The sequence below is a fragment of the Ranitomeya imitator genome, chromosome 7 (genome assembly GCF_032444005.1).
Source record: "Ranitomeya imitator isolate aRanImi1 chromosome 7, aRanImi1.pri, whole genome shotgun sequence".
Classification (NCBI taxonomy): Eukaryota; Metazoa; Chordata; class Amphibia; order Anura; family Dendrobatidae; genus Ranitomeya; species Ranitomeya imitator.
In genome coordinates this window covers 89,265,237-89,288,655 of record NC_091288.1, presented here as the reverse complement: position 1 = coordinate 89,288,655, position 23,419 = coordinate 89,265,237, and the positions used below count along the sequence as shown (strand labels likewise).

The window sequence follows — 23,419 nt, the reverse complement described above, 5'->3', positions numbered from 1 at the left end:
GCAATCTAGAATACGAAAGTTGATAAAGGCCATACAGAGCAATATTTATAAGACCTTATCTATCAGTAGCATGAAATGCAAGGAGACAGATGCCCTCAGTATAATATCTAGTAACCAATGCAAGACTAATGTTACATAAAAAAGAGTAATATTATAGTTTAAAAATGCAGGATAGAAAATAGTGAGAACAGGGGTACAGAGAGAAAATAAAAAAATAAAAAAGGGGACGGGAGCGGAGATTGGTGAAAGATTTCTATGGCTTCAATAAAATAATGATCGATTATGATAATTATTAATCAAGAAACGAATCAACAGAATCCAATATATTAGGCCTCAATCACATAACATAACGTTTTGTTTTCGTATTTTCCAAAGAGAGCTCTTCCTTCCCAAAACTGCATGCACTTGAACAAAGCATGGAATCAACCGAGCTTTCCTCTGTTAATCAAAGCACAAAAGAACCTTTTTGAGAACCAATGAATTCAGGAGATATTGATAAAGGGGCTCTTTGAGGGGTGTTACTTACACTATGTAAAGTTTTTGGTTGTTAGACAAAGAACACTTTTTTCTAGAATGGATTGACCTGCATCCTTATTAAATGTTAGGCATAATGACTACATCTGTCTTACAATGCCAGCAAACGTCGGGGACGGAGGGATAGATGGCATGAAGTGGAGATGGTTAGAGCGGTACTACCTAGTCAATACTTTTTCATTTTTCTCCTGAGCAGAATATGCAGTGGGGAGTTAATAAAAAGAAATGCTTTCTGCCATTAAATTGATGAGATTATTCTTTTTTCATTTTTGATCAAATGCTTGTTGGAAACTCAGATGAGGCAGTAGAAGAGTGAAATCATATTTTTAGGTGTGGTTTCTTGGAAGAAGAGTTTTTTCTGAAGGAAGGAGCAGAATGAGCATCCATCTCTTCGACAGTCAATAAAGGAGCACACCTGTATATAGTCTAACCATGAGGGTCTGTAGGTCGGATTGTGGGGTTTCAAGTCTCTGAATGAAGGAAGGCTAGAGCCAGCTGGCTCATGGTAAAAAAATGGGACATCCACATCCCTCCAGCGGAGGATAGAGTCTCTTCAATATCCATGACAAAAAGATGGGTTATAGGGCTCAGAAGTTTCCTAGTATATACATGTAGTATATTTTTTATAGTTTGTTTCGTACTTTTAACTTTGTGTTGGTTAATGTTATAGGGCTGAGTCAGGGATTTGTCTGCTAATTGCATCCTCGGGAAATGTTTACAATAGGCAGGGATCTTCTCTTGCTCAAGAGTCACCCACTAGTTTGTTGTGTCGTGAATGTGACAATTTCTTAGATGTATAGAATGGATGCTTGGTAATAGATCTTCATGCAGAAAGCATGGCTTCTCCTATGGCTTTAGGGTGTGTAAATGTTTGTAGACCAATGCTGGCCTTATATCCAACCCACACAAATTTGATCATGACAAAATGAAGCTTTTAGAAAAAAATCAAGAGGTGAAGAGATAGGAGTAGCCTGAAAAATGTAAAGAAAGGAAGGTAATACATTTATTTTGATGGCCTTTATCCTCACAAGCCATATTAGTTTTCTTTCATTAACTCTTTAAGCGCATGATCAAGATAAGCTCTACAGTTCAATTAATACATTTTATTGTGATCTGATTGGATAAACATCGTCAAATACTCAAGTTGCCATTTGAAAGAGAAGTTATTATTCACAAGACGGGCCTCCTCAGGGGGCAATGTGAATTTTAGAGCTTAAATTATTGAGTAACAAAATCCCTTTGGCTGCTTATGTTATATTATGTTTTTTATGTATGTGCAAATAGGTGTGACGCGAGTCACTAATATGACGCTAGTCACTACTCACGGACAAGGTGTGAGGCAGAAGAGTCAAACGTTCCAGGGTCAATACCAAGAGAGTATGTAGATAACCAAGGGAAAAGACGAGGGCGTAAGTCAGATCACAATCCAGGGTCAATAACAAGAGATAGCGGATCAAAAGGACAAGACAAAGGAGTAGTCAGAACACGGTCAAAAGGGTCAGGCAGCAGACTATCAGAACACATTAACAGAATCAGGCCAACACTCATCAAGACGCACAAACTACGTCTGGCAGGGATCAGAGGCAGACAGCTCAGTTAAGTAGCTGGGCGATCACCAGAACACTGAACACCTGGAGAAAGCCCCGCAGCTGCCAGTCACAGATTGGACAGTTGAGCTGTCAATCATGGCACTGACAGCCCAGCAAGCCCATCACAGTATTGGACAGCCAAGCTGTCAATCAAGACACAGAAACCTCAAAAAGACAGTTTCCATAGAACAGCATAGCAATCATTCACTGTGCGGGGGAATCGTGACAATAGGTTACCTTCATTGCCTTGTCCATTTAATATCTGTAGTTCTATCATCTCATATTATGCATAGAAACATTGTACTGTGAAAAACCTACAGTATTTTTATATGGTCACTTAGTCTTAATTTCTAGACTTTTTGACTATTGAACACTGCACTACATTGTGTCAAGTCCTGCTAACAATTATTTCATAGCATCAAAATTCCCAATTGTCATATTTTATGATACTAGTTATTTATTAACTTCACTTTTGTCTGTATTTTTGTATAGTTTTTGGCATACATGTGACATTTGTTTTGATTATTTACTGGGATACTTGAGTGACAGTTTTTCTTTACATATTCTTCATATCTACTGTAATTTTTTTTACATGTTTTTAGATATTTTTGATAGCTAATAAAAATTTTATTTGATATTACTTCTGGGCATCATACTTCCCTTTGTTTGTAGGTTTTTTGTAGTAATTAGAAATGGCCTTTACTCTTTTTCCATAAATAGGAATATCAAGCAATATTCATCTATAGACTTAAATTACATTTATCTAAACTAAAATGTAATACCTGAGAGTCTGAGACAATAATTTGATTGACTGCAGTGTAAATATTTGACACTACCGTAAATGAGATTTTTAGATATTAAAAATGCAAAATGTACTGCCATAAAACAACTACAAAGAAAAGTAATTGGCAAAATAATAAATGCATTTTCATACTATTAGTGGCAGGGCTGGATCCAAAACCCTATTCAGTATACAGTGGGTTCATTAAAAGAAAAGAAAACTGTTTCTAAGAAATTAAAATTGTATTTTGGAAAGATTTTCCTTTTTTGGCTGTCTGGCTAGGACTAAATGGTGTGTGAATTACAATTCACCCTTAGTCACTCCAGTGGAGCCAAAGTGCACTATTTTTCCATGTAAGCAGCCATGCTAATCCTATATAGCTCCTTTAAAAGAAATCTGTCAGCAAGTTTTTGCTATTTACCGTAATCTGAAAGCAGCAGCATAATGTAGGCGCATGATTTTTTTTAAAATTATTATTATTTATTTATAAAGCACCATTAATTCCATGGTGCTGTACATGAGACAGGGTTACATCAAAATACAAATATCACTTACAGTAAACAAAACTTACAATGACAGACTGGTACAGAGAGAAGAGGAGCTTATGACTTTGACATATCTTTGCACCTTATGCAGACAACATATTTATTTAATCGTAGCCCGTGCTGTAGTACATGAAGGCCATGCAGTTCTCTGTCACAGACCTTGTGGGATGTTATGTGTATGGGAATATTTTTCCCGAGTAGCAATGCTTCTGGGGACTACACCTGTGTACATATGGAATCTGATGAATGTAATAATTATTTCTATCTTGATTGTGCAGAATCATACAGAAAACACTATATAGGGAATTTAGAAATGCTCCTGTGCCAGAAAACTGTCAAGAAAATTAGCATATTTTTGTGCAAGTCACAAAAGCCTCAATTCATTAAGACAACTGTTTTCTACACCAGTCCTAATGAAAGCAGTGCTGGAGTGCCAAATTCACAAATTCATCAGGAAGCATGCACCTCTTAAATACTTAAAGGGAACCTGTCGCCCCCAAAATCGGAGGTGAGCTAAGCCCACCGGCATCAGGGGCTTATCTACAGCATTCTGTAATGCAGTAGATGAGCCCCTGATATATCCTGAAAGATGAGAAAAAGAGGTTAGATTATGGTCTTGTCTTCATTAGTACAGAGTATCTCAATACACAGTCTTATTACTTCCTCAGCCTCACACATTCCTACCTCCACTGGTCTAATTTCCTTCACCTCTACCCAGTTTAACACCACAGTACTGTCCGTGAAAGCTATTTCTTCTTTCTGTGGTTCCGTGCCTGATTCTCCTCATAGAGGATAGGATTTTAAGCTTTCTGATGCTCAGGGAACTCCCTCCCAGGGCACTCACTTTGTCTCATGTTCTATTCTGACCTGGCCTGCTACCTGGCCCTTATTGTAAGCTACTTGGAGCTGTGCTGCTAGGTGTACCTTCTCCAAACCTTCTCACTTGGTCACTCTGCTCTCTGGTCAGTCCTCCGAGCTGACACTGTCCTTCTCACTTCGTCTCTGTAACTCTCTTTCTCTGTCTCGGTCTGTTCCTCAAGATCACACTATCTCTGTCCCGATCTCCTTTCTCTCTTGCAACAGAACACCCACTGCATGAGGCGCTGCTGAGCACTAAGACCAAATGTCTGCTCTAGCTACAAGCTAGGCCTTGTCTGAGTCAATATCAGGAAGTCAGTTCTGATCCTGCTGCATAGCCCCTCCCTCTCTGGGCTAGTCCCAACACGTAACTCTATCTTACTCTACTCACTGTCTGTTGCTGGGCAGAACTCAGCTTCCTCACAATGCAGTGCAAAACATTACACCACATCACAATTCACATTACCCATCACTGTCATCATGACATTATACACAGCACTGATGTCTTAAAGGGGGAACAGAATAATATGTCCATCTCATTACACACATTCCTGCCCTAATTTATATCACTTTAGTGGAGTAAATTACAGTGAATTTGTTTGGTGTACTTAGCCCCACCCTGTCCCCATGATTTCCGCCTACTTTTCAAAAAGTTGGCGGTGCTGACCAGGACTGGCATAAAAACTCCAAAAGTCGCAACATTTTTGTGCAACATCATCTTGAAGAAAAATTTTTGACTTTTAAACTGTTTCAAAACAGAATTCTGGTTAAAAATGCTTGATAAATCAGATCCAAAGCGTGCAGCTTTTTAATTTTACATTGGCCTGCTAACTTTCTTTCTCAAGCTTTTTGTTCAAGATTTACATCTGAACTGTTACACTCGATAAAATTACAGGCAAACCCTTTAGTGATGTATGAAATTAAAGGCACATGTATCAGTAAAAGAATCCTTAAAGGGGTTGTCTGGCCTAAGGTTACACTTATGAATCCTTACATCATGTGCACTGCGCTCTTTGAGGATTCTCTGGTGCTAGAATGGCGGACGCGTTACTGCAAGTATTGTAACGTGCCAACTAGAATTGCACAGCCTCACGTAGTGCAAGTGAATTGAGCAAAGCCAGACACGTCTAGTCAGATTATGGCCCAAAGTATACAAATCGCATACTTGCAGTCACATGACAGCCTGCTCCTGGCGCCAGAGACTCCTCACAGCGCTAAGTGCATGAATTGTGAGAATTCACAAGTCTGCAGTCTCATAGCGTTACTCCAGACTTGTACCCTAAAGCCGGACAACCTCTTCAGTATGGCCATATACATGAAGCCTAACCTTTTTAGAGACATGTATTGCCACTGCTACAGATATACTATGACATCATTTTATGTACATCCTTTTGTATCTGTGTTTTTTAGGAATCTATAAGGCATAATTCATTTTTCGAGCCGGTGAGAATGATGGAATATGGGAATGTGGAAGAAGCTTTTGAAAATGTGGACCATATCCTAGAAGGTAACTATACCTTGAAATTGAAAATATACAAAAAAATCACAAACGGCAAGTTCTAAGTCAGGAATAAGTGTGCGGAGTGCTGAATTGGTTTTACTTTTCAAAGAACAGGTGAGGACTATATAGGAGGAGTGGACGATCTTCACCTGGAATCACAGACTGTACGTGTCATACCGAGAGCAGAAGAGAATGAACTGGAGGTGTTTATATCTACAAAGGACCCAGCATCCATAAAGGTAAAACATGCACCCTCATGATGTGAAGGGACATTAAACCAACATATTTCTAACAGTGCATTCAAATAGGGGCTCCTTATAAGAAAATAAAGATTTCTTATATAGAATCACTCTGTGTTAGTGTGAAACCTAATTAAAGGACTAAACCAGCATTTTTTCTATTTTACGTTTGGAGTGGTATCGCTAATGTAAGTTCTCTGACCCCAGTATTATACTTACCAGCTGCCTTCTTCTGCACTTCCCAGAGCCACTCCAGTCCCAATCCGCCAATGGCTCTCAATGTAAGTCTATGATAACCTCATTCTGGCCTCCTTCTGGCTCTCACATTACATTGAAGTGTAACACTGGAGTGATCCAGCAAGTCACAACTTACAGAAGACTGACTGGAGCGGAGGTGGGAACAGATGAAGATGGCGGCTGACAACACAAATACAGCACAGCACGTACCGGAAGTGCATCATTGGCTCCCCTGTCACATGATACTGGGGCGTGGATGGGTTGGCATGACAGCCATGGGTTAAGCAGAAGACCCCCCCATACTTGTCATTGCTGATTTGCTATGGACGCCAGATGATCACAGCTTCAAATCTCCTAAGGAGACTATTGAAGCCAGTAAAAAGTAAAAAAAAAAATGTTTTAAATATTTAATAAATTAAAAAAACATAAAAGTTTAAACCACCCCTTTTTTGCCCCATTCAAAATAAAAAAAATGTAAAAATACACATATTTGTTATCTGACCGTTCAGAAATGTCCGATCTATCAAAATATGAAAACAATTTATCCTATCGGTAAACGGCGTAACGAGAAAAAAATTACGCCTGAATTACCTTTTTTGGTTGTCGCAACATTACAATAAAATGCAATAACAGGTGATCAAAACATCTCTACCCCAAAATGGTATGCATAAAAATGTTAGCTCGGCACACAAAAAAGGTCCACACCCAGCCCAAGATCCCGAGAAATGGCACCATTTTTTTTACATTTTTTCTGCAGATTTTGGATTTTTTTTTCACCACACAAATAAAAAAGAACATATACATGTTTCATAGGTTCAGACTCATACTGGCCTGGAGAATCATAATGGCAGGTCAGCATTTAGTAAACATGGTAAAAAAAAATCCCCCCAAAACAATTGTGGAATTGCATTTTTTTTTTTCCAATTTCATCACACCTTGCTTTTTTTTTCCTGCTTTCTGGTACACTATATGGTATAATCAATGATGTTGTTCAAAAGTACAACTTGTTCTGCAAAAAACAAGACCTCACATTGCCATATTGATGGAAAAGTAAAAAAGTTATGGCTCTGTGAAGGAGAGCAAAAAATTAAAACGCAAAAAGAGAACATCCCAAGGTTGTAAAGTGGTTAAAAGTGCAGACGGTTAACTATGCATATAGGGTTTAAGGCAGATCTGTGACTTGTCACTTTTAAAAACTGTTATATCTCAAGAAGTGAAAAATGTATCAAACATCTTATCTCACTATAATTAAAAAGAGGCAAATAATGGAAACTTAGCAGTAAGCAAAACTGACTAAGCAAAAATGTCACTTATGGTACCGTAATTCCACCAGTCCCTCGGTGTCCAGGAATAGGGCGGGTGGTGAAATAGAGACCACTGAGAAAAAAGAAGGCAGGAAATGTGACAAGACAAAGGCCATAATAATCATAACCAATTTCTGTGTCAGAGTAGGTCCTCTGGGCAACTTTTGCCGTAATCCCCCATAGTTACACCTCTGCTGTTAGCACAGCCATTCTGGCCTACAAGATCTTTCCGTAAATAAGCGGCAGTTGCAGGCATGCTTGTGATTTGTATTTTTGATTTTTGGTTTTATTTTGCTTTTTTATGGAGCAAGACCTCTGACTGTTGGTTCTGTTAACAGGCTGCCGTGGCATCCGCACTAAACATTCCCTATGATTCCATCCTGTGCTGTGTGGAGAAGCATCCCAGTTTAGAGCACTCATACTCTGCATCGCAAGCAGCTATAACAGCAGTGGCTGCTCACAAGTAAGTATTCTGTGATAGATTATCTGTAATTATTTATGTGAGTTAGGCCTTGTTCACATTACATTTTTTTAGGTTCCATTTAAAGTAAAATACAAGGAAAAGCTCCTAATAGCATCTGATACTGTAGATTGTACAAAACCAATTACAATAAAAGTTGGGACACTGTGTATAATGTAAAGAAAACAAGAATGCCATGAGTCAAGAAAGCTCGGAGATCCTTGAATGTACACAGTTCGCGTTTCCCAAGGTTGGGTGAGAATTCAAGATGATTCAATGAAACTTGATAGCCTGGAAACGTGAAAATAAAACCTGTTCTCCAAGGATCAGATTCATTGAACTAAGCACGAAGAAGATGGATCAGAACAATAGTTTGTCTCCTTTTTAGGGACTGGCATCTCCACAGGGAGCAATGACACCTGGAATCCCCATCTTCAGTCCTATGATGCCCTATGGCACTGGTTTGACCCTACAACTTGTACAAACAACAAATAGTTTGTCAATTCGTGAAGAACAGCAGAGACAGCAACAGCAGCAAGCTCAGCAGTCCACGTCCCAGCAAGGCACTCAGGGGTCTGGCCAAACCCAACAACTGTTCCACTCACAGACTCTAACCACAGCACCTCTTCCAGGCAATACGTCTCTATATCCTTCCCCTTTGACACCCATGACGCCTATCACCCCAGCGACTCCAGCATCGGAAAGTTCTGGGATTGTACCACAGTCGCAGAATATTGTGTCCACGGTGAATCTTGGCTGCAAATTGGACCTTAAAACGATTGCACTTAGAGCTCGAAATGCTGAATATAATCCAGAGAACTCTCTATCACAACACATCAGACTCTCGCCTAGCCTACCATAGAAACCTTCAAAAGAAACTGAAGACTCACCTCTTCCGACAAGCCTCCAGCCTCCAGTGATCCTGAACCTACTGAACCGCCGCACGACCAGCTCTACCCTCTCCTAGTGTATCCTCACCCATCCCCTGCAGACTGTGAGCCCTCGCGGGAACGATCCTCCCTCCTTCTCTACCTGTTAGCCTTGTTTTTTGCTCATGTTTAACGTATTTGTCTATATTTGCTCCTTTTCACACGTAAAGCGCCATTGAATAAATGGCGCTATAAAAATGTATAATAATAATTTGGAAATCTCTTCAATACATATTTTATTTGGTGCAGAACACAGAAAACAGATAAGATGGTGAAAATTAGACATTATTCTATTCAATGGGAAAAAATTAACTCTTTTAGGAATTGATTTAAGCAACACATCTCAAAAGTCGTGATAAGGCCATGCCTAGCATTGTGTAACATCCCCTTTTCTTTTTATAACAGTCTGTAAAGTGCTAAGTGCAATTGCTGGAGTTTTGGTAAAGAAATGTTTCATTTTGCCTGATAGAGAATTCTAGATGCTCAGAAGACCTGGGTCTTCTTTGCCAGATATTTGGTTTCAGAATGCCCAAATGTTTTCTATTGGTTAAAGGTTTGGGTTGCAGGCAGCCAGTTCATCACCTAAACTTTTCTTCTGCAAAGCTATGCTTTTGTGATGGATGGAGTATGTGGTTTAGCATTATCTTGCTGAAATATTCAAGGTCTTCCCTGAAATAAACAACTGGATGGGAGAATATGTTCTAAAACCTTTATAATGCTCAGCATTGATAGCGCCTTTCAAGATGTGTAACACGCCCATGCCATAGGCACTAATGCAGCCACATACCATCAGTGATGGAAACTTTTGTTCTATGCGCTGATAACAAACTGGATGGTCTCACTTCTCTTGAGACTACAGAACAGCATCCATGGTTTCCATAAAGAATTTAAAAATTTTATTTCTCTCACCACAGAACAGTTTTCCATTTTTCCTTAGACCATTTAAATGAGCTTTGTCCTGAGAAGACAGCAGCGTTTCACGATTGGGTTGATATATGGCTTCTTCTTTGCATGATAGCCCTTTAACTTGCATTTGTGCATTGTACATCAAACTGTGCTCACAGACAATAATTTCTGGAAATATTCCTGAGCCCATGCAGTGGTTTGCGCAATCAAATCTTGCCTGTTTTAATGAAGTGCCTCCTGAGGGTCCATAGATCACAAGCATCCAATATTGAATGTTGGCCTTGTCTCTTGTGCACATGATTTCTCCAGAATCTTTGAATCTTTTGATGATATTATGTAGTGTAGATGTGGGATATTCAATTTTACATTGAAGAACATTTTTGGAATTTTTTTCAAAATTTTTATATGCGGTTGTTCAAAAATTGTTAACCTTCTTTGCTTCTGAGAGACTCTGCCTCTCTAACATGCTCTTTTTGTCATGTGACCTGGCTGAAAATTGACCCTCCAGCTGTTTTTCATTACCACCACTTACTTTTCCAATCAGCTGCATGTGTCGCGGCTGCGTCAGTCACAGCACATGCATGCCGAGCCCGACATACAGGCATGTGTCGTGACTGTGACATAGCCGCGACACATGCAGCTGCATCGCCGATCAGCTGATCGGCTGGCGCGATTCAGGGAGCCGAGTTCCCTCTGCAGCTTGCCGAATCAGAGGGAATCCGAGCAAATTCGCTCATCTCTACGCCCTGTTACTTACTGCATCCCTTATACATATTAGATGACTGTAGGTCGAATAATGGTTTAGCCAATCATTCGGCCAACAGCTATCTTAGTCGTCTCTTCCATACATAGGAGAGCTCACTCTGCTGAGAGTTCCTGTGTTCTCAGGGAGAATACAAGAATCAGCAGTCCTAAATCGGACCTGCCAGATCCTTATCTCCCCGACAATCAATGGTCTAGGGCTCCCATATACAATATAGACTGTCGGCCAAACCTGTAGTAATCAGCGGGTTTGGCTGTCATTAGTCTCATGTGTATGGGGGATGTTAAGAAATCTTGTTGCACACTCCCGTCCTCCTTGGTATGTACTGTCTCAATCTAAGCCGATTTGTGTAGACAAGTTTGTGATAATTTATAGAGTCTGCAGGTTGGGACTTTTGTCAGTTGAAGCTGATGCTGCTTTCCTCTGATAAGGCATGCAACAAAATTTCATACACTGTTCATGTATGCAAAAAATTGACAGCTATAAGCACTAATTGACCACATTCAAAGTCCCCACTGATCCATATGTTAGATCTGTATGACTTCCATATGGTATCTCTATTTTATATTTTATTTTCTGCATTTAGATTTCTGATTCTCTTTAATATGGGATATGAAGAAGATACCACAAACTCAGATCAAAACATATCATTTAATAACCTAGGAATGTAGGAATTGTCTCATAACTGGCTTTTATATTGCAATCGTGATGATGACTCCCAACGCAGATCATCAGTAGATCCACAGATGCGAGAGACAAGACATCGCATTAGCTCAACATGTATAAAAATGATGGCTTGTCTAAACACACTCAGCAGTAGTATTTTATTGTGGGTTTGGCTCAGGTACCTCCTATGGCTAGAGGAGAGGGCCTTGTACATGAAGACATCGCTAATTATGGATATTAACATTTCTGTACATATAATTTTATAACTGGTCATAAAATGTGCGGAGCAAAGATTCCCACACACTTCACCACCTTTGTCATTATATTCAGCACTTGGTGAAGTGTAAGAAAATAAATCAGGATAGGACATCATTCAAAATGGAAAAGTGGTAACAACGGATCACTGATGATCGCTACACAAGTAATAATCGTGCACAGACACAGCTTTATTAAAGAGGTTGTGTGAGATTAGAAAAAAAGTGTGACAGTCTGTTCCGTGTCTAGTGTTACGGCTCAAATGTATATTGCATGAGATGCTTCAATCGTTCACCCTGATATACCCTTCACAGATGTGAACACAGAAAACAGAGAAATCCTTTACAGAGCCTGCGTGGATTTTGCTGTAATACCAAACCAAGATATTTGATAGTCATTTACAAGCATTGTTTCCTAAGGACCACTGGGCATTTGGTTGCACATTTGATATATCCATCACCAGTGTTAAAATCAAGCTGTAGTTTGTAATTCAAACTTTGAATTATTCAATAGTATAGACAAATATAAGAAACTTTGTATTATATCTTATTTGTTAAATCAAATTTTCTGAGGCAAAATAGACCAGCCATCTCACTGTGGTGTCATGTGACACAGCCCTTTATACTCTATGGAGAGAGTGAGGGTGAGGAAGCGTGGAGCAGGGTGAGGAGACAGGCAGAGTGAGACACAGAAAGATGTTGGTGAGCTTCTTAAGGTTAGGTTCAGATTTAAACAATATTCTTCATTGAGCATTGCACCAGTGTTTCTTGCATAATGTCCAAAAATCAGGATTTGTAGACACTGAATAGATATTTTATCTAGGATTTGAGAGTGAACGATCAATCAGGAGGTTAAAAAAGTGGCTTTCTCGTATATGATATATCACAAAGTTTCTTATTTCATATGATTTATTAAATGGAAATGAAAACAATAATTGATCTTTAAGGTTTGTAAGTCTCTTTGATTTGTGAAGTAAATATGGGTCAGTGTATGAATGTTGAGTGTTTTTTGTTTGTTTTTTTACAAAAAATGTCTAATTTGATGTTTTTAAATTTCAGGACAGGTCAAGCAGTTAGCTCCGTTATCGAACAAAGAGTGAAGATGCCAGTTTTAAGACCCCAGCCTGCATTCTTTGGCAAATATAAGGTTGGATCTTTCAGCAGATAGAATTGTATGTTGTCGTATTTATCATATAAAGGTTCCATACATATTAGAATTAAATCGGCTGAAAATATTAGCGCAAGATCAGCAGACCATCTGAAGTGTATGGGGGACTTTTTCCTGACAAATTATTTTGGCAATGGCATAGTAGGGCTCCTACATACGGACCAAAGAAAATATTGCACTTCCTAGCAATGTCCCCTAGTGCCCCCTTAAAACAAATAATACCCCTTGAGTGCCACCTTTTGAAAGTGTGTTAGATGTTAGCAATCAAAAGTATTTGACAGCTAATAAATTAATTTCCATTAAATCCAAGTGGCCTTTTTAATTAAAGGCGTGTACTTCTTCCATCTATTTTGATCAATCATAAGCAGGCAGCAACACAGGAACAGGAAGAACACACCCACCATAACTTAGATCAGGATTTCTCATATGTGAGACATATAATGACAATCTGATCTCACTGCACAGTGATTACAAGTGCTGACAGTCCTGGGTTCCATTTATGCCCCTCTCCCCCCACACTGCCTGGACTGCATTTCTCATCATGGAACTCCATCAATTCCTCCTTGATCCATAAGGGTGGTGACTCGAAGGTATGGACCCCAGAAGTTGAGAATGCTTTTCTCTCCATTGAGCAGGCCTTCTCATCCATCCAGTATTACATTTACCAGACATGAACAAACAGTTCTTTCTGGAAGGAGAAGCCTCATCTTCTGGAGCTCGAGCTGTTCTTACTCAGAAGTCTCCTTCTGGCCGAATAGTGGCTTCTTCCCTGATGCCTTCTCAGCCCCAGAGTCAACTACTCGATTGGCGACTGAAACTTGTTAGCAATCAAGATGGCTCTCAAGAAGTGCCATTACCTTTTCGAGGGAGCAGTCCATCCTGTCATTATTTATACTGACCACAAGAACCTGGTCTATCTGCAGTCTGTGCAAAGACCGAACCCACGCCAAGTCAGATGGTCGCTATTTTTTGCCCATTTTGAGTTCATTCTGCGTTTTCTGCTGATAAGAACATCAAAGCTGATGCTCTTTCTCACTCCTTCCTGCCCACCGATCAAGAGGAGGAACCTCAACTCATCATCGAGCCATCCAAGATGGTTACTATATCTCTGATAAACCTGTCCAATAAGAGTAGAGTTCTGCAATGGGGGCATTCTTTCAAGGTGAACGAATATGCCAGTCAGAAAAAAACTTTGCAGCTCATATCTCATCACTACTAGTGGCCTACCATGCATAAGGAAATCATGGATTTTGTTTCTGCTTGAACTTCATTCAAAGCTCCTAGTCAACTTTCATCTGAGCAACTCCTTCCTCCACTTGTGCTCTCAGCTCCTTGGCAACATCATATTGCCTATGGACTTTGTTACAGATCTTTCTGTGCTCTCTGGCTGTTCCATAACCTTGGGCAGTGGTGGATCGTTTCTCGAAGATGGCACATTTCATTCCATTGCCAGGTCTTCCGTCTGCTCCAGAAATTGCAGAGAACTTCATTCAGCACATCTTCCATCTTCGTGGATTTTCTCACCACATCTTTTCCAACCGAGGTGTCAAGTTCACATCCAGATTCTGGCATGCTTTGTGTAAACACCTGAATATTGTCCTGGATTTCTCATCTGAATACCATTCTCAACTTCCTGAGGCACTTCACTAATGCACATTATGATGATCGGGTCAATCTTAGTAGTAGTAGCTCTTCTTGAAGATATGGGAGGACACTAAGGTCACTCTGGAGAGATCTTCTGTGTGAGTATGAAGAACCATGTGACAAGAGATGCTTCGATCTACCTTGTTATTGTCCTGGAGATAAGGTGTGGCTGTCCTCTAAGTACATTGGTCTTAAGATTCCATCCTACAAGTTAGATCCTTGCTTCATCAGTCCCTTTGAAGTCATCAAACAAATTGATGCTGTGTCTTACAAATTGAACTTCCAAGCATCCTTATGAATACCTAATTCCTACCATATGTCCCTTCAGAAGCCAGTCATCCTAAATCCTTTGAAGTGATAAATATCCTTGCCTCGAAGATGGTGAGAGGGAAAACATTTTTTCTTGTCAATTGGAAGGATATGGCCCTGAAGAAAGATCATGGGAGCCCAAAGATAATATTCTTGCTCCACTTCTACAGAAATTTCTTGCAGGCTTGAAGAAGAGGGGGCATAAGGGGGGGGTACTGTTAGGACATCGCCAACGACCCTGCACGTGTTCTTTCCTCCCTGCAGGTCCCTCGGTGTCTGTCTGCTTCCAGGACCTACGCGTGGCACGAAGGTCTCCTGGGAGTGTTCTTAGGGTGTGCACGTCCTCCCTGGCTCTTAAAGGGATAGCATGCACGCTGTTAAAGGCGTTCCCAGTCAATAGCTAGAAGACATCTTGTATGTAAGACACTGTCCCATATTGATTGGGAAGTGCCTTAGCAACTTAGTTAGTTGTAGTGTTTCCTGCTAGTCTGTTGTAAGATTCCCATGCTCCTGATCCGATCCACCCTGTCTGTTCTTGACCCAATCCACTCTGCTACTCCCATACCCAAATCCGTCCTGCCTGTGACTTGTCCTGATCCTGATCCATCTGACCTGTTCTTTTGCCTCTTATCTACCCAGTCTGAATTTGCACCTGAGAACCTGCCTCTGTGATCCCATATTGTGGCTGTCCTGTGTTCCTGTTCCAGACCTGCTTGGTCCGTACCACCCCACTAACCAGTAACTGGCCAGTCCTGCTTCCCTGTCCACCATCGGGGTCTGCTGCCATGGCTCCGTGGGTCTGTTCTGAAGTAGCACCTGGGGTGCATCTGGAGCCAAGCCATCATCAAGGACTCTAGCGCAGAGTCAGGTGTGCAGTTAGTAACATCCCTACAGGCTCTCACCGGATCGTGGCACAGTGTTTTCACATACATGCTATATATGTCTGTTGTGCTCAAGGCAACTTGACAACTTGTAATTGCTCTGCACTGAGAGCAGAGATGGCTGTTATTACATGTCTCACACATGAGTAGCCTGTTCTGAGCTATGGTGGGAGTGTTTTCTTTGTACTGAGCATTGTTGCCTGCTTATGACTGGTCAATATATCACAGGGAGAAGAAGTACACACCCCTAGTGAAAATTATCCAATAATATTAATATTGCTAATATCTCCGTAATGGAGAGGCACAATATGAGAAATTTGGAGAAAGACACTCTTTAAATGCACTGAGCTACCATACCAGGCACAGCCACACCGATATGGATTGTGCCGTCAATGTAAAATCACAAAAACCCATTTTAAAGAGGTTTACCACTAAATCACCACCTTTCACTGGACGTTCTACCTTCTTAATTCCAAAAAATCGCAAATTTGTTATCTCACCATCGTGCATTTGTAAAAAAAAGTGTATTCACCGCTGAATAAGGCTGCCGTCACACTAGCAGTATTTGGTCAGTATTTTACATCAGTATTTGTAAGCCAAAACCAGGAGTGGGTGATAAATGCAGAAGTGGTGCATATGTTTCTATTATACTTTTCCTCTATTTGTTCCACTCCTGGTTTTGGCTTACAAATACTGAGGTAAAATACTGACCAAATACTGATCGTGTGACGGCAGCCTAACAAGGATCCTTTTTGATTATATAAGTTAAATGTTTTGCAATTCTTCAGTGTGGTAAATATGTAATTTCATGTATTCATCTATTTTTTTTCATGTAGGTGGGGTGTATGGATGATGGAAGAATTATAGCACTGGATGTCACCTACTACTGCAATGCTGGTCACAGACCAGATGAATCTTTCAAGGTATCAGACTTTTTTCAGTTGGAAATGACATGAAATTATATTTATCACTTAGACCTAATTTACATGTTCGGGAGTCAAACAGACAGCACTAAATACATTGTGAATGGTACCTATGTGGTCCGTTTCTTTGAACAAACCTATTCATTAGAATGTGCAAGTTTGGTACTCAAAGTGAACTAAAGTAGTAAGATATTTTTGCAGACCATCGATCCACAAGAAAAAAAAAGACTTATAAAAAAATGAATAGCATACTTGCAACAAATGGAAACGTGAATAGTCCTGGCTATAAAACATATGCGAGGTGTTGTGGGACGGGACTTACAGCTTTGCTGTACTGATTTCTTCATTGTTTTGCCATTATTGTTTGTGCTGGTTGGATCTTTATAGGAGTCTCAGTTCCAGCTTCTCTTCACGTAGTTATAGTATTCAATGGGTAGACAATTTTTTTCTGACGTACATAATATGTCATTTTCAAGCACTTTTGCCATTCATGAAAGCGTTTATGTGATGCTAATACTGTGATTTCGGCTGCATGGATAACATCAAGTTTCTGGACTTCTTGCTACTGAGCATGTGTGGAAACATCAGTGTGAATTTTCACACATGCTCACAAAAGAAGTACAAATAAGAACAACCATCTCATCCCTCCTATATGATTGAGATCCTCAGCACATAGGAAGCTACTCCTGCTAGACTCAGCACTGTATAAATAGTGTTGAGCGATACCGTCCGATATTTGAAAGTATCAGTATCGGATGGTATCGGCCGATATCCGAAAAATATCGGATATTGCCGATACCGATATCCGATACCAATACAAGTCAATGGGACACAAATATCGGAAGGTAGTCCTCTATGGTTCCCAGGGTCTGAAGGAGAGGAAACTCTCCGTCAGGCCCTGGGATCCATATTCATGTGTAAAATAAAGAATAAAAATAAAAAATATTGATATACTTACCCTCGGACGCGCCCTGGTTGTCACCGCTGCAACCGCCATGATTCCCTTCCTGAGAATGAGCGCGTTAAGGACCTTCGATGACATCATGGCTTGTGATTGGTCGCGTGAGCGATCACATGATGCTACCGCGACCAATCACAAGCCGCGACGTCATTGAAGGTCATTAACGCGCTCATTCTTAGGAAGGGAAGCATGGCGGTTGCAGCGGTGACAACCAGGGCGCGTCCGAGGGTAAGTATATCAATATTTTTTATTTGTATTCTTTATTTTACACATGAATCTTAATCCCGATACCGATTCCCGATATCACAAAAATATCGGAACTCGGTATCGGAATTCCGATACTGCAAATATCGTCCGATACCCGATACTTGCGGTATGGGAATGCTCAACACTATGTATAAATCCAATAGAAAAAACTCCTTCAACCAAAAATCCAGGTAAAAATAACTTTATTCCAGTGTAATAAAGCAATGAATTAACCCCTTAGTGACAGAGCCAATTTGGTACTTAATGACCGAGCCAATTTTTACAATTCTGACCACTGTCACTTTATGAGGTTATAACTCTGGAACGCTTCAACGGATCCCGCTGATTCTGAGATTGTTTTTTCGTGACATATTGTACTTCATGTTAGTGGTAACATTTCTTCGATATTACTTGCGATTATTTATGAAAAAAACGGAAATATGGCGAAAATGTTTACAATTTTGCAATTTTCAAACTTTGTATTTTTATGCCCTTAAATCAGAGAGATATGTCATGAAAAATAGTTAATAAATAACATTTCCCACATGTCTACTTTACATCAGCACAATTTTGGAAACAAAATTATTTTTTGTTAGGGAGTTATAACGGTTAAAAGTTGACCAGCAATTTCTCATTTTTACAACACCATTTTTTTTTAGGGACCACATCACATTTGAAGTCATTTTGAGGGGTCTATATGATAGAAAATAACGAAGTGTGACACCATTCTAAAAACTACACCCCTCAAGGTTCTCAAAACCACAATCAAGAAGTTTATTAACTCTTTACGTGCTTCACAGGAACTGAAACAATGTGGAAGGAAAAAATTAACATTTAACTTCTTTTTGCAAACATCTTAATTCAGAACCATTTTTTTTATTTTCACATGTGTAAAAACAGAAATGTAACCATAAATGTTGTTATGCAATTTCTCCTGAATACGCCAATACCCCATATGTGGGGGTAAACCACTGTTTGGGCGCACCACAGAGCTTGGAAATGAAGGAGCGCCGTTTGACTTTTTCAATGCAGAATTGGCTGGAATTGAGATCGGACGCCATGTCACGTTTAGAGAGCCCCTGATGTGCTTAAACAGTGGAAACCCCCACAAGTGACACCATTTTGGAAACTAGACCCCTTAAGGAACTTATCTAGATGTGTGGTGAGCACTTTGAACCCCCAAGTGCTTCACGGAAGTTTATAACGTAGAGCCGTGAAAATAAAAAATCGCTTTTGTTTACACAAAAATGATCTTTTCGCCCACAAATTCTTATTTTCACAAGGGTAACAGGAGAAATTAGACCACAAAAGTTGTTGTGCGATTTCTCCTGAATACGTCGATACCTGATATGTGAGGGTAAACCACTGTTTGGGCGCACCGCAGAGCTTGGAAGAGAAGGAGTGCCGTTTTACTTTTTCAATGTAAAATTTGCTGGAATTGAGATTGGACGCCATGTTGCGTTTGGAGAGCCCCTGATGTGCCTAAACAGTGGAAACCCCCCACAAGTGACACCATTTTGGAAACTAAACCTCATAAGGAACTTACCTAGATGTGTGGTGAGCACTTTGAACCCCCATGTGCTTCACAGAAGTTTATAACGTAGAGCCGTGAAAATAAAAAATCGCATTTTTTTCTACAACAATGATCTTTTTGCCCCCAAATTTTTATTTTCACAAGGGTAACAGGAGAAATTAGACCACAAAAGTTGTTGTGCAATTTCTCCTGAGTATCTGAGTACGTCGATACCCAATATGTGGGGGTAAACCACTGTTTGGGCGCACCGCAGAGCTTGGAAGAGAAGGAGTGCCTTTTTACTTTTTCAATGTAAAATTGGCTGGAATTGAGATTGGACGCCATGTCGCGTTTGGAGAGCCCCTGATGTGCCTAAACAGTGGAAACCTGCTGTGAATTCTGTTGTCGAACTCCCTCCCGTGGTCGTGAACGGTACTTCGGCGAGTTCTGTCTATGGGCTCCCTCTGGTGGCTATGAGTGAAGCTGCTGCTTCTGAGGTTCCTTACACAGGTGACGTGGTTTATCCTTTGGTTGGCTGCTCTATTTAACTCCTCTCAGATCGTTACTCCATGCCAGCTGTCAATGTTTTTGCATTGGTTCAGTTCGCTCCTGGATCTCTCAGGTGACCTGCCTTTTCCTGCAGAAGCTAAGTTCCTGATAGTCATTATTTGTTCTCTGTTTTCTTGTCCAGCTGGTTATCATGATTTTGTCTTGCTAGCTGGAAGCTCTGGGATGCAGAGTGGCCCCTCCGCACCGTGAGTCGGTGCGGAGGTCTTTTTTGCACACTCTGCGTGGTCTTTTGTAGGTTTTTGTGCTGATCGCAAAGTTACCTTTCCTATCCTCTGTCTATTTAGTAAGTCTGGCCTCCCTTTGCTGAAACCTGTTTCATTTCTATGTTTGTGACTTTCATCTTTACTCACAGTCAATATATGTGGGGGGCTGCCTTTTCCTTTGGGGAATTTCTCTGAGGCAAGGTAGGCTTTATTTTCTATCTCTAGGGCTAGCTAGTCCTTAGGCTGTGACGAGGCGCCTAGGGAGCGTCAGGAGCGCTCCACGGCTATTTTTAGTGTGTGCGATAGGATTAGGGCTTGCGGTCAGCAGAGCTCCCACACCCCAGAGCTTGTCCTGTATGAGTTTAACTATCAGGTCGGGTGCTCCTAACCACCAGGTCATAACAGTACAGCTGGCCAAAAGTATTAATGCATCTCAATAGAGGGATAAGAGAACTTCTGAGACCATTTTTTTTTCTTTGCACTGTGTTTGTCTTTCTTTTCCCCTAGACCTTTGGGTGGTTCAGGACACAGGTGTAGATATGGACATTCAGGGTCTGTCCTCTTGTGTGGATCATCTCACTGCAAGGGTACAAAACATTCAAGATTTTGTGGTTCAGAATCCTATGTTAGAGCCTAGAATTCCTATTTCTGGTTTATTTTCTGGGGATAGATCTAGGTTCTTGAATTTCAAAAATAATTGTAAACTGTTTCTAGCTTTGAAACCCCGCTCCTCTGGTGACCCCGTTCAACAAGTAAAAATCATAATTTCTTTGTTGCGTGGTGACCCTCAAGACTGGGCATTTTCCCTTGCGCCAGGAGATCCTGCATTGCGTGATGTTGATGCGTTTTTTCTGGCGCTTGGATTGCTTTATGATGAACCAAATTCAGTGGATCAGGCAGAGAAAATCTTGCTGGCTTTGTGTCAGGGTCAGGATGAAGCGGAGGTGTACTGTCAGAAGTTTAGAAAGTGGTCTGTGCTTACTCAGTGGAATGAATGTGCCCTGGCGGCAATTTTCATTAAGGGTCTTTCTGAGGCCCTTAAGGATGTCATGGTGGGATTTCCGACGCCTGCTGGTCTGAATGAGTCTATATCCTTGGCCATTCGGATCGATCGGCGCATGCGTGAGCGCAAAGCTGTGCACTATCTGGCGGTATTCTCTGAGCATAGGCCTGAGCCTATGCAGTGTGATAGGACTTTGACCAGAGCTGAACGGCAAGAACACAGACGTCGGAATGGGCTGTGTTTTTACTGTGGTGAATCCACTCATGCTATCTCCGATTGTCCTAAGCGCACTAAGCGGTTCGCTAGGTCTGCCACCATTGGTACGGTACAGTCTAAATTTCTTTTGTCCGTTACTCTGATTTGCTCTCTGTCGTCCTATTCTGTAATGGCATTTGTGGATTCAGGCGCTGCCCTGAATTTGATGGACTTGGAGTTTGCCAGGCGCTGTGGTTTTTTCTTGGAGCCCTTGCAGTATCCTATTCCATTGAGAGGAATTGATGCTACGCCTTTGGCCAAGAATAAGCCTCAGTACTGGACTCAATTGACCATGTGCATGGCTCCTGCACATCAGGAGGATATTCGCTTTTTGGTGTTGCATAATCTGCATGATGTGGTCGTTTTGGGGTTGCCATGGCTACAGGTCCATAATCCAGTGTTGGATAGGAAATCTATGTCTGTGTCCAGCTGGGGTTGTCAGGGGGTACATGGTGATGTTCCATTGCTGTCAATTTCGCCTTCCACTCCTTCTGAAGTCCCTGAGTTTTTATCAGATTACCGGGATGTATTTGAAGAGCCCAAATCCGGTGCCCTACCTCCTCATAGGGATTGCGACTGTGCTATTAATTTGATTCCTGGTAGTAAGTTTCCTAAGGGCCGTCTGTTTAATTTATCTGTGCCAGAGCACGCCGCTATGCGGAGTTATATAAAGGAATCCTTGGAGAAGGGTCATATTCGTCCGTCGTCGTCACCATTGGGAGCAGGGTTCTTTTTTGTGGCCAAGAAGGATGGTTCTTTGAGACCTTGTATTGATTACCGCCTTCTTAATAAGATCACAGTCAAATTTCAGTATCCTTTGCCGCTGCTGTCTGATTTATTTGCTCGGATTAAGGGGGCTAGTTGGTTCACCAAGATAGATCTTCGTGGTGCGTATAATCTTGTGCGAATTAAACAGGGTGATGAATGGAAAACGGCATTTAATACGCCCGAGGGCCATTTTGAGTACCTGGTTATGCCATTCGGGCTTTCTAATGCTCCATCTGTGTTTCAGTCCTTTATGCATGACATCTTCCGAGAGTACCTGGATAGATTCATGATTGTATATTTGGATGACATTTTGGTCTTTTCGGATGATTGGGAGTCTCATGTGAAGCAGGTCAGAATGGTGTTCCAGGTCCTTCGTGCGAATTCCTTGTTTGTGAAGAGGTCAAAGTGTCTCTTTGGAGTTCAGAAGGTTTCATTTTTGGGTTTCATTTTTTCCCCTTCTACTATCGAGATGGACCCTGTTAAAGTTCAGGCCATTTACGATTGGACTCAACCGACATCTGTGAAGTGCTTGCAGAAGTTCCTGGGCTTTGCTAATTTTTATCGTCGCTTCATCGCTAATTTTTCCAGTATTGCTAAACCGTTGACTGATTTGACCAAGAAAGGTGCTGATGTGGTCAACTGGTCCTCTGCGGCTGTAGAGGCTTTTCAGGAGTTGAAGCGTCGTTTTGCTTCTGCCCCTGTGTTGTGCCAGCCAGATGTTTCGCTCCCTTTTCAGGTTGAGGTTGATGCTTCTGAAATTGGAGCAGGGGCTGTTTTGTCGCAAAGAAGTTCTGATGGCTCGGTGATGAAACCCTGTGCCTTCTTTTCTAGAAAATTCTCGCCTGCTGAGCGCAATTATGATGTGGGCAATCGGAAGTTGTTGGCCATGAAGTGGGCATTCGAGGAGTGGCGACATTGGCTTGAAGGAGCTGAACATCGCTTGGTGGTCTTGACGGATCACAAGAATTTGACTTATCTCGAGTCTGCCAAACGGTTGATTCCTAGACAGGCTCGATAGTCGCTCTTTTTCTCCCGTTTTGATTTTGTGGTTTCATACCTTCCGGGATCTAAGAATGTGAAGGCTGACGCCCTGTCAAGGAGTTTTGTGCCTGACTCTCCGGGTGTTCCGGAGCCGGCGGGTATTCTTAAAGAAGGGGTAATTTTGTCTGCCATTTCCCCTGATTTGCGGCGTGTGCTGCAAAAGTTTCAGGCTGATAGACCTGACCGTTGTCCTACGGAGAAACTGTTTGTCCCTGATAGATGGACTAGTAGAGTTATCTCTGAGATTCATTGTTCAGTGTTGGCTGGTCATCCTGGAATCTTTGGTACCAGAGATTTGGTGGCTAGATCCTTTTGGTGGCCTTCTTTGTCACGGGATGTGCGTTCTTTTGTGCAGTCCTGTGGGACTT

The 23,419-nt window shown here is 41.2% G+C and overlaps 1 protein-coding gene and 1 pseudogene across 1 annotated transcript in view; both read left to right on the top strand.

The window, feature by feature from the left end:
- LOC138644801 (aldehyde oxidase-like) overlaps positions 1-23,419 on the top strand; it is a 211,714-nt gene that overhangs the window by 113,418 nt on the left and 74,877 nt on the right. The window contains exons 13-17 of the mRNA XM_069733620.1: positions 5,718-5,814; positions 5,923-6,047; positions 7,927-8,051; positions 12,626-12,713; positions 16,405-16,491. Of these exons, the coding sequence (XP_069589721.1) occupies positions 5,718-5,814; positions 5,923-6,047; positions 7,927-8,051; positions 12,626-12,713; positions 16,405-16,491 (522 nt within the window). The remainder of the gene's footprint in view (positions 1-5,717; positions 5,815-5,922; positions 6,048-7,926; positions 8,052-12,625; positions 12,714-16,404; positions 16,492-23,419) is intronic.
- LOC138644802 (TATA-box-binding protein pseudogene) lies at positions 8,281-9,007 on the top strand (annotated as a pseudogene).